At 51.4% G+C, this 11,682-nt stretch overlaps 1 protein-coding gene across 1 annotated transcript; it reads right to left on the bottom strand.

The window, feature by feature from the left end:
* Nucleotides 1-3,082: 3,082 nt before the first annotated feature.
* LOC103888443 lies at nt 3,083-5,577 on the bottom strand. The gene has a single exon (XM_009217533.4). The coding sequence runs from the start codon at nt 4,221-4,223 to the stop codon at nt 3,555-3,557; it is 669 nt and encodes a 222-aa protein (XP_009215797.1). The 5' UTR covers nt 4,224-5,577; the 3' UTR covers nt 3,083-3,554.
* Between the last annotated feature and the right edge of the window lie 6,105 nt (nt 5,578-11,682).

Genomic DNA, 11,682 nt, shown 5'->3' with positions numbered 1-11,682 from the left:
ACTCAGCAGTGCCATATGCCAAATCCACATGGGTGGTCATGGTAAGGGATTCAAATATTTTCAAATAAATTATCTATTATTAGATGCGAAAAATCAATGTCTAAAATATTAAACTCATTTGGGTAAAAATGTGTCTTTTGCACGCATGTGACTATAAATATGTATCTATTTTATATAATAGGGAATGGGTATAAAAACCACTAACAGAGACAGCATCATACTCTACTAAAAGCCATCCGTGAGGGGGGCACCTTGGCTAAGAAGCACCAGAGGGCATGGCTGAGGGCACAGGAAACAGAACCCTGAGCTTCTCTTCTGAGTCCAGGATCCCCTGCCCCTCGTGCTGTCCTGATCGGACGGCTTCCCGGGTGGGAACAGAGATGGGCAGAGAGGCTGGCGGGCTCCTGTTAACCCCGCAGGACAGGCACAGCCCCGGAGCTTGGGAATCACCCACGGCTGTGCATCCCTCAACAAAGGAAAACAGTCTCCCGACCACTGGCCACATCTGCTTGGCCGTTGGTAATCGTCAAGGCCTGGCCCAGGATGGGAGCCGGAGGACACATGGCAGAAGCGATTGGGTGCAGAGAGTCAGCGCTGTGAGTGCAAGCAATGTGTGTCTCTGTGGCGTGTGTCAGCAGGGTGTGTACGTGTCAGTGTTGTTTGCATGAGCCTGCTCGTGTGTGTCCATGTTGTGTGTGTCTCAGGTCTTGCTGTGTGTGTCCACACTGTGTGTGGGTCAGTGTTGTATGTGTGTGTCCTGTCATGTGGGTGTGACATGTGTTAGTGTTGTGTCTGTGTTGTGTGTGTCTCAGTGCTGTGTATCTCCACATTGTGTGTGTGAGTCGGTGTTGCTTCCGTGTCCCTGTTGTGTGAGTGTGATGTTTGTGTGAGTGTGGTGTGCGTTAGTGTTGTGTCTGTATTGTGTGTGTGTCAGCATTGTGTGTCCATATTGTGTCTCTGTGTTTTCTATGTCTCAGTGTTGTCTGTGTGAGTCTTGTGTGTATTTGGTGTCTCCATGCTTTGTGCCTCCGTGTTGAGTATGTGACCCCCAGCCTCTGCAGGGGCGTCCATCCCACCCTTACAAATGGACGGACCCACCCAGGCACTGACATCACCCTGCAGCTGAGGGATGCAATCACATGGGACGCAGGGGCACGGGATGACCCTGGCCAGGAGACCTGGTCAGCCCTACACACCCTGACCCCGGGCTGACTGTCCGCGATGGGAGAGCACTTGAACGCTCCTTCCACCCTAGCTTCGTGTGCGCACCTGCCAGCTCTTCAGGACAGGTAACGCCGTGTTTCTGGATGGCATGAAGCTCTCACCTTTCCGTGGAACAGCCCATATGCAGGGACTATTTGGAGCCAAGTCAGAGTCCAGGATTCACAGTCAGACGTCAGTTCCCTGAGATGACAACTGCGGGGTGGATTTTAGAATCACAGGGAGTTCGGGAACGGGACGCAGAGGTCAAGGAGCAGCTGGCCAAGGGTCATTTCTCTCCACCATCGCTGACCAATCGGACTTGGGTGGGAGCCTCATGAGGAGCAGGTGCCGTGTCTCCTGGCCCTGCACCATGAGTTACGCCGTGTGCAGGGGGTTATGTTGTCTTTTTGAAAAGGCTCCTCCAGCCTCTGGGTCTGATGCATTGGACTGAGGGCTGTGGATGGATGACTTCATTGCCATGTCGGTGTCTTCGTCTTGGAGAGCTTCTCTGCCCTCACTGCCGACGTGCACCGGCCTTCCTCACTGGCCATCCGGTGAAGCCTTGCCCGGCAGTGAGACCGATTGTGTAACACACACTGCAGCGTGGGGATCCGCACTTTTCATTTTTCCTCCTTCAACATCATGCATCCCGCAAACTAGCATTTGCAGATGTTAATACCTGTAATAAATTCCCTCCCTCCCTCTATACGCCTTGCCAGGACACAGACTGTGTGACATCTCCTTGTCTGCCTATGGAAAGATGGAAGGACAGACGGAAGAGATTCGGGAGAGGGAGGAAGCAAAGGGAAGAAGGGACAGAGAGAGGGAGGGGAGAGCAGAGCCCTATTCTCAATTCTCAGGAGGTGCCGGCTTCTCAATGTGTCCGCCAATGTCTGTATGTGATTTCTGTTCACTTCACAGGAAATGATGCTTCGGGTGACTTCTGATTGAATCAGGGTATCATAAGATGCCTCTACTGAAGAGAAAAAATATATAATCAATTTTCATTAAAATGTGCACTAGATGCTTCTTGAGAACCTATTGTGTGCCTGGCAGTGTGTAAGGCTCAGGCGATCCCCTGGGGACAGGGGGCACGAGTTTGGGCTCTGCAGGCTGACAGCAGAGTCGAGGTCTGCCCCACACTTGCAGGTAGCTTGGGACAGGCTTTTAGCCTCTCTAATCCTTGTCTGTAACATGGTAAGAGCAAGAATATTTGTGGAGCAGTTTTGCTGTGATGATGCTGTCAGCAATTGTAGCTGTATTTAGCTTTCACCTAATGGTAAAGTGGATTTTTCCCCCCAGTAATCACATTCCAACATAAGCCAGCATCTAAAAGAATCCTCAGCCCAGTCATCTGTTTTCTGAGCTCTGAGCTTTCTAAGATGCTCCAGGGCATCTCCCTCCCCTGTATCCACCCCTGTGTGGGGGAATCTTGTCCCTGGCGACGTGGGAAGGCGGGCTCCTTCTCAGGCCTTGGAGGAAGGCACATCCCACTGCCAGAACGCGCTTCCGTGCACCTCCAGTCCGAAAATTTTCCACCCAAGTCACAGTGTTTCCCAAGAGAACTCAGAGGTTTTGGAAACAGGACGGAAGATGCACATTTTGGTTGCTGTAGATGAAATTTACTGGTATATGCAGATTTTATGGCTAAGTGCCTCTTTTTAAAAAGCTTCCATCCCACAATTCCTTCCCCATTGACGGGCCGTTCCAGATTATCTTATTGTAATTAGATTTAGACTTTCAGCCAACCTTCTGCATCACTTCAGCTATTTCAGAAAAATGAAGGAAGCTTTCCAAATGTTTTCCACAGCGTAACGCGGTGCCCGGGGAATGTCGCGGTGCTGGGCTCGGAGGCCCCTCCTGCTACTGTTCTATTTCCTTGCGCTCCCAGATAGGGACGCCCCCGCAGCGGCCCCAAGTCCAGGGACACCCTCGCCCTGCCTGGAGCAGGCTGACCCCTCGCCTCGATGCCCAGCCCACCCGGCTCATCCTCGCTTGTCTCTACAAGGGCAATCCTGTTTTTATTTCAACTCTTCTGAATTCTAACCGCGCTGCCAAAACAAGGAGGGAGAGGGGAGAGAGGAAGAAAGAAAAAATAACCTCTCTCTAAGTAAATGAGGCTGCTGGGCTTTGGGAACCTGCCAAGCCCTTTCTATGAGGAGCTGTTATATCAGATTTCTCAGCAAGAAAGAAACAGGAAAATTAGTGTGCGGTTGAATTGGAGACTAAAATTAGCCATCTTGAAAAACAAATCTCCGATAAATACAACGAGGATTTATGGCTAAAATTACAGGCAGCACAGATGGCATCTGATGGCATTTTATCTCAAGGGGGAAAATACTCCTTTTACATTACAGCATCAGCATTATAGGTTCAGGGATGATTGTGTGGGGTCTTGCACCATTTTCAACACATAACGGCAAGTGGCTCGGCTTCATCAGCTCTTTGGGAGACGTTAGGGGCACAGGGCCAGCATGCTGAAAGGTCACTTTGGCCAATCCACTGCCTGTGGGCTGATTCTTAGTTCCCCTGGTATAAGCAGGGAAGGAATCTCTTCTGATTTCGAAGGCCCCTTGTGAAGGAAACCCCACGCCGGTGACTCCACACCCTGTGTTTAGAACGTTCGCCTCCAGGTCGGGGTTTAATTGGTTTGTTGGTGACTCCTCATCCCCGTCTCCCCCTCTGCATATTCCGAGTGTCCTCTTGGGCCTCCTCGGCTGAGATTTTAGGGTGGAAGAGGCAGTGACACGGAAGCACGGAAGCACAGCTGTCCGACAAACCGGGGGGACATTGGGCCCCAAAGCAGACCTTGCCCCAGTACAGATTTGGTTCCCTGCAATGACCCTCTGGAATAAAACAAAGGTGTAGGCTACGTGTCTCTGGGGTGGTGCCTCCAGGTGGGCAGTGCCGCAGGAGCCTGTGGTGGCAGCCGAGACCCAGAGGTGTTTGTCGGTGGCATGGCCAGAGCCATCACAGGGAAAGGCAGCCACACAGAAGGGGACCTGCCACATGGTCGTCATTGCTGGAGGCTTCCAGCCTGGAAATCCATCCTCCCAGGCGTGGGTTCCCTCGGCTATGGTGGCCGTGTACTATAAGGTAAGGTCCCAGTGAACCCGGATGTGCCTGGTCTGGGTGACCCCTGAGCCCATAGATGGAGCCCAGGTGGGACAGAGGCTGTGGCCTGGAGAGGTGCAGCCAGTGTATGGGGGGCTTCAGGGCCCCGGGTCCAAAGCAGCTCAGCTTTGAGGGGGCTCGGCCTTCAGTCACGCTCCATTCTCCACCACACTCCAGAGGCCCCCAAGAGAGTCCCCGACGCTTAATTGGCTGGACTTTTTTGTGTTGTTTTTCTTCTAGCTCATTAATGCTGCAAATATAGATCACTGAAATAGAGGCTCAGAAGTATTATTTGCTTTGCTTTGTATCTTGAAATAATTTTAGATGTACGGAAGAACTGAAAAGATGCCACAGCAGCGTCCACGTGCCTGTCACCTGCTCCCCTTCTACTAATGCAGCTCACATCGATGTGCTTAGTAAGTTGTCTGTAGCTCCGGGAAATTAACGGTGATACCACACAACAGACTGAATGAAAGACTTGATTTGGACTTAGTTTTCCCTCAACGTCCTCCTTCTGTCCCAGGACATCACGCTGCGTGTGGTCACCAGGTCTCCTCACCGCATCCTCCAAACTCTGACAACGGGAGGTGATTATTTTAACAGAAAGATTGAAAAGCTGGCCGAGAATGAGAAAAAAAGACAGAGAAATTTTCCATGAAACAAAAGACTGAGAAATTGTCAAGATTGGATTCTGGTCACGGATTTTATAGAATCTTGTATTCTCTAATGCTTTCTCGTGGTGAGACCAACACGGTGGGTTTGGGGGAAGAGACCCCCGGAGGGGCGGTGGGCTCCGTCTCCCGTCACGCAGGGGCTGCGTGTCACCACACGCGTGCCGGGCGCGCCAGCTCTGTCCCTGGCCAGGCTGCTGTCTGCCAGCTCTCTGCGGCACGGACGGTTTTGCTCCTTCCTGCTCTGTTGTTAGAAGTGAGTCACGAGTCCAACCCACACTCCAGGGTAGGAGAGTTAAGCCCCACCTTCGGAAGGGAGGGGCATGAGAGAGTTTGTGGACACAAGGTACAACCACCAGTCACGAGTGCAGGCTTTGGGTGACACACTCTGAGGCCATGCAAATGCCCTGTTTCTCCTCCAAGGCCTCTGCCCTTCGGGTCATTCCTGCAGCAATTAAGACTGTGGTGTTCTTGGGGTGGTTCTCTCCCTCCCTCTGTCCTTTTCCTCTTATTCTTCAAAATTGTTATTAGTTTTGTTTTTTTATTTTTTTTGAGACAGAGTTTGACTCTCCTTGCCCAGGCTGAAGGGCAATGGTGCCATCTCGGATCACTGCAACGTCCGCCTCCCAAGTTCGAATGATTCTCCTGCCTCAGTCTCCCAAGTAGCTGAGATTACAGGCGTCTGCCACCACGGCCAGCTAATGTTTTTTGTATTTGTAGTAAAGGCAGGGTTTCACCATGTTGGTCAAGCTGGTCTCGAACTCCTGACCTCAGGTGATCCACCCACCTCAGCCTCTCAAAGTGCTGGGATTACAGGTGCGAGCCACCACACCCGGCTATTACTCAAAATTCTTACACACGGAATGTTGGTGGACCCTTCGCTATGTGTTTACTTATAAAATCATGTGTTGACATCAGGGCAGGTGCATGTGCATCCTCTTTGTGGCATTTCCTGGTTTTGTGGTGCTGTAAGATGCCCTGGGCTCATCTTGTATTTCTCCTGCCTCATCCCTAGAGTCGCCCACTCACCCAAGTAACTTTGGTTCCCTGTATTAAGAAATGGTTAAAAAGCAAGGTCAGAGCTTCCCCATATCAGGGAACTGTTAGAAACCAAAGTGGGGACACAAGACATGCTCATTGCTTCCAGGGTGTCACTGCTTCTCAGCCATCTTAGGGACTGAGCTGGGGGTGCGTTTGTCATTCACATTCGCGCGTGTGTGTGTGTGTGTGTGCACGTGCGTGCCTGCATGCATGTGTGTTATTTTTTTGAGGTCTCTGAATAAAATACAGCCCCCGAGACCATTCGATCTTGCCTTTGCTTAGGTGCAACTTTTCCTCTGACAGTGAGAAATCTGATCCCTGCCTTCTACTGTTTATTCACTGGTTTATTCCAGCCGGGTAAACATGTGAAGTGGCTACATAGTTGCTCGGCTGCACCCCTGAGAGATAAACTTACCGCCTGAAGCCAGCACTGAGACCAGTTCCTTTTGTCTTGAGTCACAAACCTCTTTGCTGAAATTGCTCAGGTGAGCTCCACTCCCCACCCTGCCCCCAACAAGGTGTGTCGTGCCTCTTTAACGCAGTCAGATTGAGGTGTCTGTTTGCTTTTCCTCCCAGGACCCCGCATCGGCTGGTGGATCGTTCCCATTTTCATAAAGTTCACTTTATTCCAGGGGCTTTGACCGAAGCACAGAATCGTGTAGTCACCGCCAGTGTCCCCGAGGCCGCTCTGCCACCCTCCGACTTAACTTCTGTGTCCCCTTTTTGCCAATCCCATCCCTAACCCTAAACCCCAGTGATTATGGATCTGTTTTCGGTTCCACAGTTGTGCCTTATCCAGAAAGGTATGGAAATGGGATCCCACAATGCGGAGCCTTGGGGCCTGGCTTTGTCAACCAGCAAAATGCCTCAGGGCCAGGCACGCTGGCTCACACCTGTAATCCCAGCACTTTGGAAGGCTGAGGCAGGCGGAACACAAGGTCAGGAGCTCAAGACCAGACTGGCCAACATAGTGAAACCCCGTCTCTACTAAAAATACAAGAAAATTAGCCGGTATGGTTGTGGGCTACTGAATCCCAGCTACCGGGGAGGCTGAGGCAGGAGAATCGCTTGAATCCCAGGAGGGATGTTGCAGTGAGCCGAGATTGCACCACTGCACTCCAGCCTGGGGAGAAAGAGCCAGATCTCATCTCAAAAGCTCTCTGGGACCCTCTCTGTCCACGCGGATTCTCATCCGCCGCATGAATCACCGCCGGGCTCATGCCTCTTTCCCAGTGGGTCAGGGTCCTCTCACGGCTGACAGCCTGCCTCTCCTGCCTCAAAGAACATCTTGCTGTCTGGTTTGGGCACTAGGGACAAAGCAGCTCTAAAACCCCACACACAGGTTTCTGGGTGAACATCGGTCTTCAGCTCACTTGGGTAAATGCCCACCGGGGGCGGCTGCCTGGACAGGGAGTGTCCGTTCACCTTTACGGGGAGATGGTCAACCCGTCTTCCCCAGGGTGGCCCCACGTCACACCCCTTCCAGCCACGAGCGAGGGGCCAGCTTCTCCTCATCCTCCTCAGCTTCTGACAGTGTTGGGGGGCTTCCTTTGTTTTTCCTCCAACCCCATCTAGAACATCTAGAATTTAATTTTGATCTGGTCTGAAGGAACGATTTCTGCTTCTTTTTCAAGACTTCACCAATTCTCCAAAACCCGTTCCCCAGCCAGCCTCCCCTTCACACCCCTCACCGAGGGACTCGGTGGTGCAGTGCGGGTGCCGCGCCCACTGGTCCGTGTCTCTGCTTCTGTGCTGCACCTCTGTGTCAACTGACATGAAATCAGTGGATTAAATTATTTCATTATGTAAGAAATCAAACTAAATCGTTGGTTTTCTTTTTTCTAACTGCCATGTGTACAGGAAAAGAGAGAAGGGACGACCCTTTACATCTGGCTTAAACAAAGCAAGCTTCTAAATCTGTCTGTCATCAGAAGACAAACAGGAGCTTAAGGGCCACTGCCAGGGCACATGTATTTATATATATATACACACACACACACATATATATACACACATATATATACTTTAAGTTCTAGGGTACGTGTGCACAACGTGCAGGTTTGTTACATATGTATACATGTGCCATGTTGGTGTGCTGCACCCATTAACTCGTCAATGACATTAGATATATCTCCTAATGCTATCCCTCGCCATTTACATTAGGTATTTCTCCTAATGCTATCCCTCCCCCAGCCCCCCCACCCCCAATAGGCCCCGGTGTGTGATGTTCCCCTTCCTGTGTCCAAGTGCTCTCATTGTTCAATTCCCACCTATGAGTGAGAACATGCAGTGTTTGGTTTTCTGTCCTTGTGATGGTTTGCTCAGAATGATGGTTTCCAGTTTCATCCATGTCGCTACAAAGGACACGAACTCATCCTTTTTTATGGCTGCGTGGTATTCCATGGTGTATATGTGCCACATTTTCTTAATCCAGTCTGTCACTGATGGACATTTGGGTTGGTTCCAAGTCTTTGCTATTGGGCACACGTATTTTTAAGGCAGTTGTAGAGGTTGGGCTTTGTCTGGCTCGCTTCTCCTTCTCATGGGCCTTCCTAACTTCAGAGGCTGGGGTGCCAGGAATCGCACATGTGTGTTCTCTGCACTGGATGTGGCGCTCCGCCCTTGCTCCTCTGTGTGCTGGGGCAGGTGGGAGTTCTCTGCAGCCGGGCATGACGCCCCTACCTGCTCGTGTGCTGGGGGCGTGAGAAGTGGCGAGCTCTGGCTTCTGCTGGCCAGCATTCTTGCTGTGGCCCTGCAGTCTTACATCGTTTCCTGGCTTTACACATGTCCAGGCCAGGGCTTGGCCCACGGTGTCCTGGCTGGTCTGGGTCTCCGCTGACGCAGTGAGGGGATGGAGCTTGCAGCTGTGGTCAGCAGCCTCGCCTCAGAGCCTCTGCTCCCCGAACCAGCGAAGGAAGCACAGTTTCTGGAGCCGGCAAGTTCACAACGGGCTTCCAGTGTGCCATGTTTCCTGACTGGCGGGCCTCTCTGGATTGTTCTAGAAATCACTGGCGGAGGGCTTAGAGCCCCCTCTTCCAGCCCCTCTGCTTCTGTAATCCTTGGACACTGTTTAACATTCCGTCCCCATGGAAATAACAAGTGATTTCTGTTGCCTGTAGCTGAATCCTGGCTGATACAGTAAGGGGTGGAACTGCGGGCTCCAGAGTTCAACTTCCTCGGTTCTGGGGCGGTTGCACGAGACCGAACAGCCTCTACTTTTCTGCGGCTTAGCAGAGAAGCTGCTTAGCAGAGGCTTAGCAGAGAGGCTGCTTTTGCCAGCAGGCGGAGAGGCCTGCCGTTTCAAAGCTGTATTCTGTTATTTCGTGATTAACTCGTGCGGAAATGAAAGCGGCTCTGCGAATATCAAAAGTTACAACAGAAGAAGGAAGGGACATACGGGCAGTCTCTGCAAATGGAGCTCAGGCGTCCACAGCACCCCCCCGGTTCCTATCGCTTCACGGTGGTACAACCACATACCTGGCAGGCAAGCCCCTGCCACCCTCCTGAACGGGGCAGCTCCACGACCCCCGATCCCTGAGCCCAGCACTGCCCCAGCTCCAGCCCTTGCTCTCTCATGTGTGATATGACGAGCTTTGCGACAGAGGCACAGAGTCGTGCCCAGAATGCAAAGCACCCCAGCCTCCCGCATCACTGGTGGGTGTGGGGTGAGCAAGTGGGGTCAGGAAAGGCTCTGGGAAGAGAGAAGAGAGAAGCCAGAGCTGAGAAAGAGGCCTGCCTGGAACGGGGCGTTCTGGGTGGAAGGAGCGGCCCGCAGGAAGGCATGAGAAAACACCAGTTCAGTGAATGATGGCACAGAACCAGTGATGCCTCAGTGTGAGGACAGAATCCTGGACAGGTGAGCAGCCCTGAGCTCAAAGCGTCCCAGATACCATCCTCCATCAGGAAGGGGACCGCTGAGTGACGTCAGCATATCTCCAGGTTCTACAGCCGGCTTGCTGTCCCTGGGACATTATAGCCAACTTAGGGCCACTGTCTCCCCGAGCTAACCTCCAGGTCTTGGCGTGCTCCTTCTCCAACCCTGAATACCTCCTTCTTCGACTTCCCCTGCCAAGAAAGCATTTCTCCTGGAGAGACAAACAGCTGATGGCCAGCTCCCTGCAAAACAGGGTCATGTAGAACAAGCCCTGGCCCATCTGCCCTCCACAGTCATCAGGAAAATGAGCTTGACCGTTGGCTTGAACTTTGCTCTTCCACTCACTGTGGTGCGATTGCTCAAGTGAGCTTAGAGGTTTCATCGAAGCGACTGGGTGGCCTTGGTTTGCATTCCCTTAGTCATCGGTGATGAATGGAAATCATCCGGTTCCTGCCTGTTTTTTGTACACTAGTCTCTCCCAGAGAGAGGACAGGAACCCTGGCTTTGTTCGCACGTGTGCTGGGCGCAGTGGGGGAAAGAGATCGCCGCAGGGGAAGCACTGCTGAAAACACAGAATCTCTTCACTGCAACATCTTGGACCTCCAAAGCCGTATGTCTTCATTTTCCCCTTTAGAGAGTAAAACCTGTCATCTCGCCACTGGCTGGAGTGTTTCCTCCTCGTGCTTCTCCGTGGGAGTGTGCGGGTCAGCGGAGGGAAAAGGAGGAGGAACCTGAATCCGTAGATGGGCAGAGGCCACATTCTCTAGACAGGAGGAAGAGTCTCCAAATACTGGAGTGATTGAAAGAAAAACCCGTCCAAGAGATTTAAACAGACAAGCATTCTGGGTTTAGAAAGATTTGAGGAAAACTTCCCCCGGCATAATTTGCTGGGTATGTTTAAGCTTCCTATGCAACAACCTTTAAAATAAATGCAATTCACACGGATACTAGATAAATTATTTCCAATCTTATCTTTAGATGAATCTATGAATAATAAGTCATCTCAGCATTGTAACCGAGGCCATCGAGAACGGCTGTCGCAGGCTGGCAACCTTGGTTCTGATTGCCTTGATTTTGACACATGACAATGTATTCCAAATAGACACCCAGGAAAGAAGAGAAATATTTTTTCAAATTGCAGAACTTCATAAATATGCAAATCACCAAACTCCAAATGCAACATAGTGTTTCTATTTTATTTTTCATTGTTTTTAACATTTTGTTTCTAAGGCAACTTCCTGATCATCGGTGTAATTCCACCTATAAACCACATAAGTCATGCTCTAGGTTTATTTGTGAGATGTACTTGGTACTTGAAAGACGTTTTCCTCAGGAAACAGTGTGATAAACGGTAGCTCCACCAAGCAACAAAGGCTGGCAGTGCAGGGGAGAGTTCCAAATGAGCCTGAGGAGCACGGCAGCCGGAAAGCCCTGCTTGTGAAGGACAGAAATGACACCACCTCCCCCCAACAGAGAAGCAGCTGAGTAACACAAAACTTGGACAGCAAGGGGCTATGCCTTGGGAAAGCCAGAACGATGGACTTGATTGTGGCAGGATGGCAGGTGTCCCCGTCGTATTTCAGTATCTCTCCTACAGGCTGGGTTCTAGTCTCCCTGTGTTTCTAGCAGACAAAAGACCAGGTGTTCACCAACCCTGTAATTCCAATGGCAGAAACTCACATCTGGAGACGGGACTCACGTGGTTCACTAACCCCATGGGTTCCAATCTCCCAGAATCCTCATCTGAGACGCGGGGACCCAGGAGGTGTCTACCAACTC

The sequence above is a fragment of the Papio anubis genome, chromosome 16 (genome assembly GCF_008728515.1).
Source record: "Papio anubis isolate 15944 chromosome 16, Panubis1.0, whole genome shotgun sequence".
Lineage (NCBI taxonomy): Eukaryota > Metazoa > Chordata > Mammalia > Primates > Cercopithecidae > Papio > Papio anubis.
The sequence above is the reverse complement of the archived record's forward strand: the minus strand, read 5'-3'. Positions and strand labels throughout refer to the sequence as shown.

Bases quoted from the DNA above. Each gene is read 5' to 3' on its own strand.
- LOC103888443 (XM_009217533.4), bottom strand. From the start codon at position 4,223: ATGACGACCATGTGGCAGGTCCCCTTCTGTGTGGCTGCCTTTCCCTGT.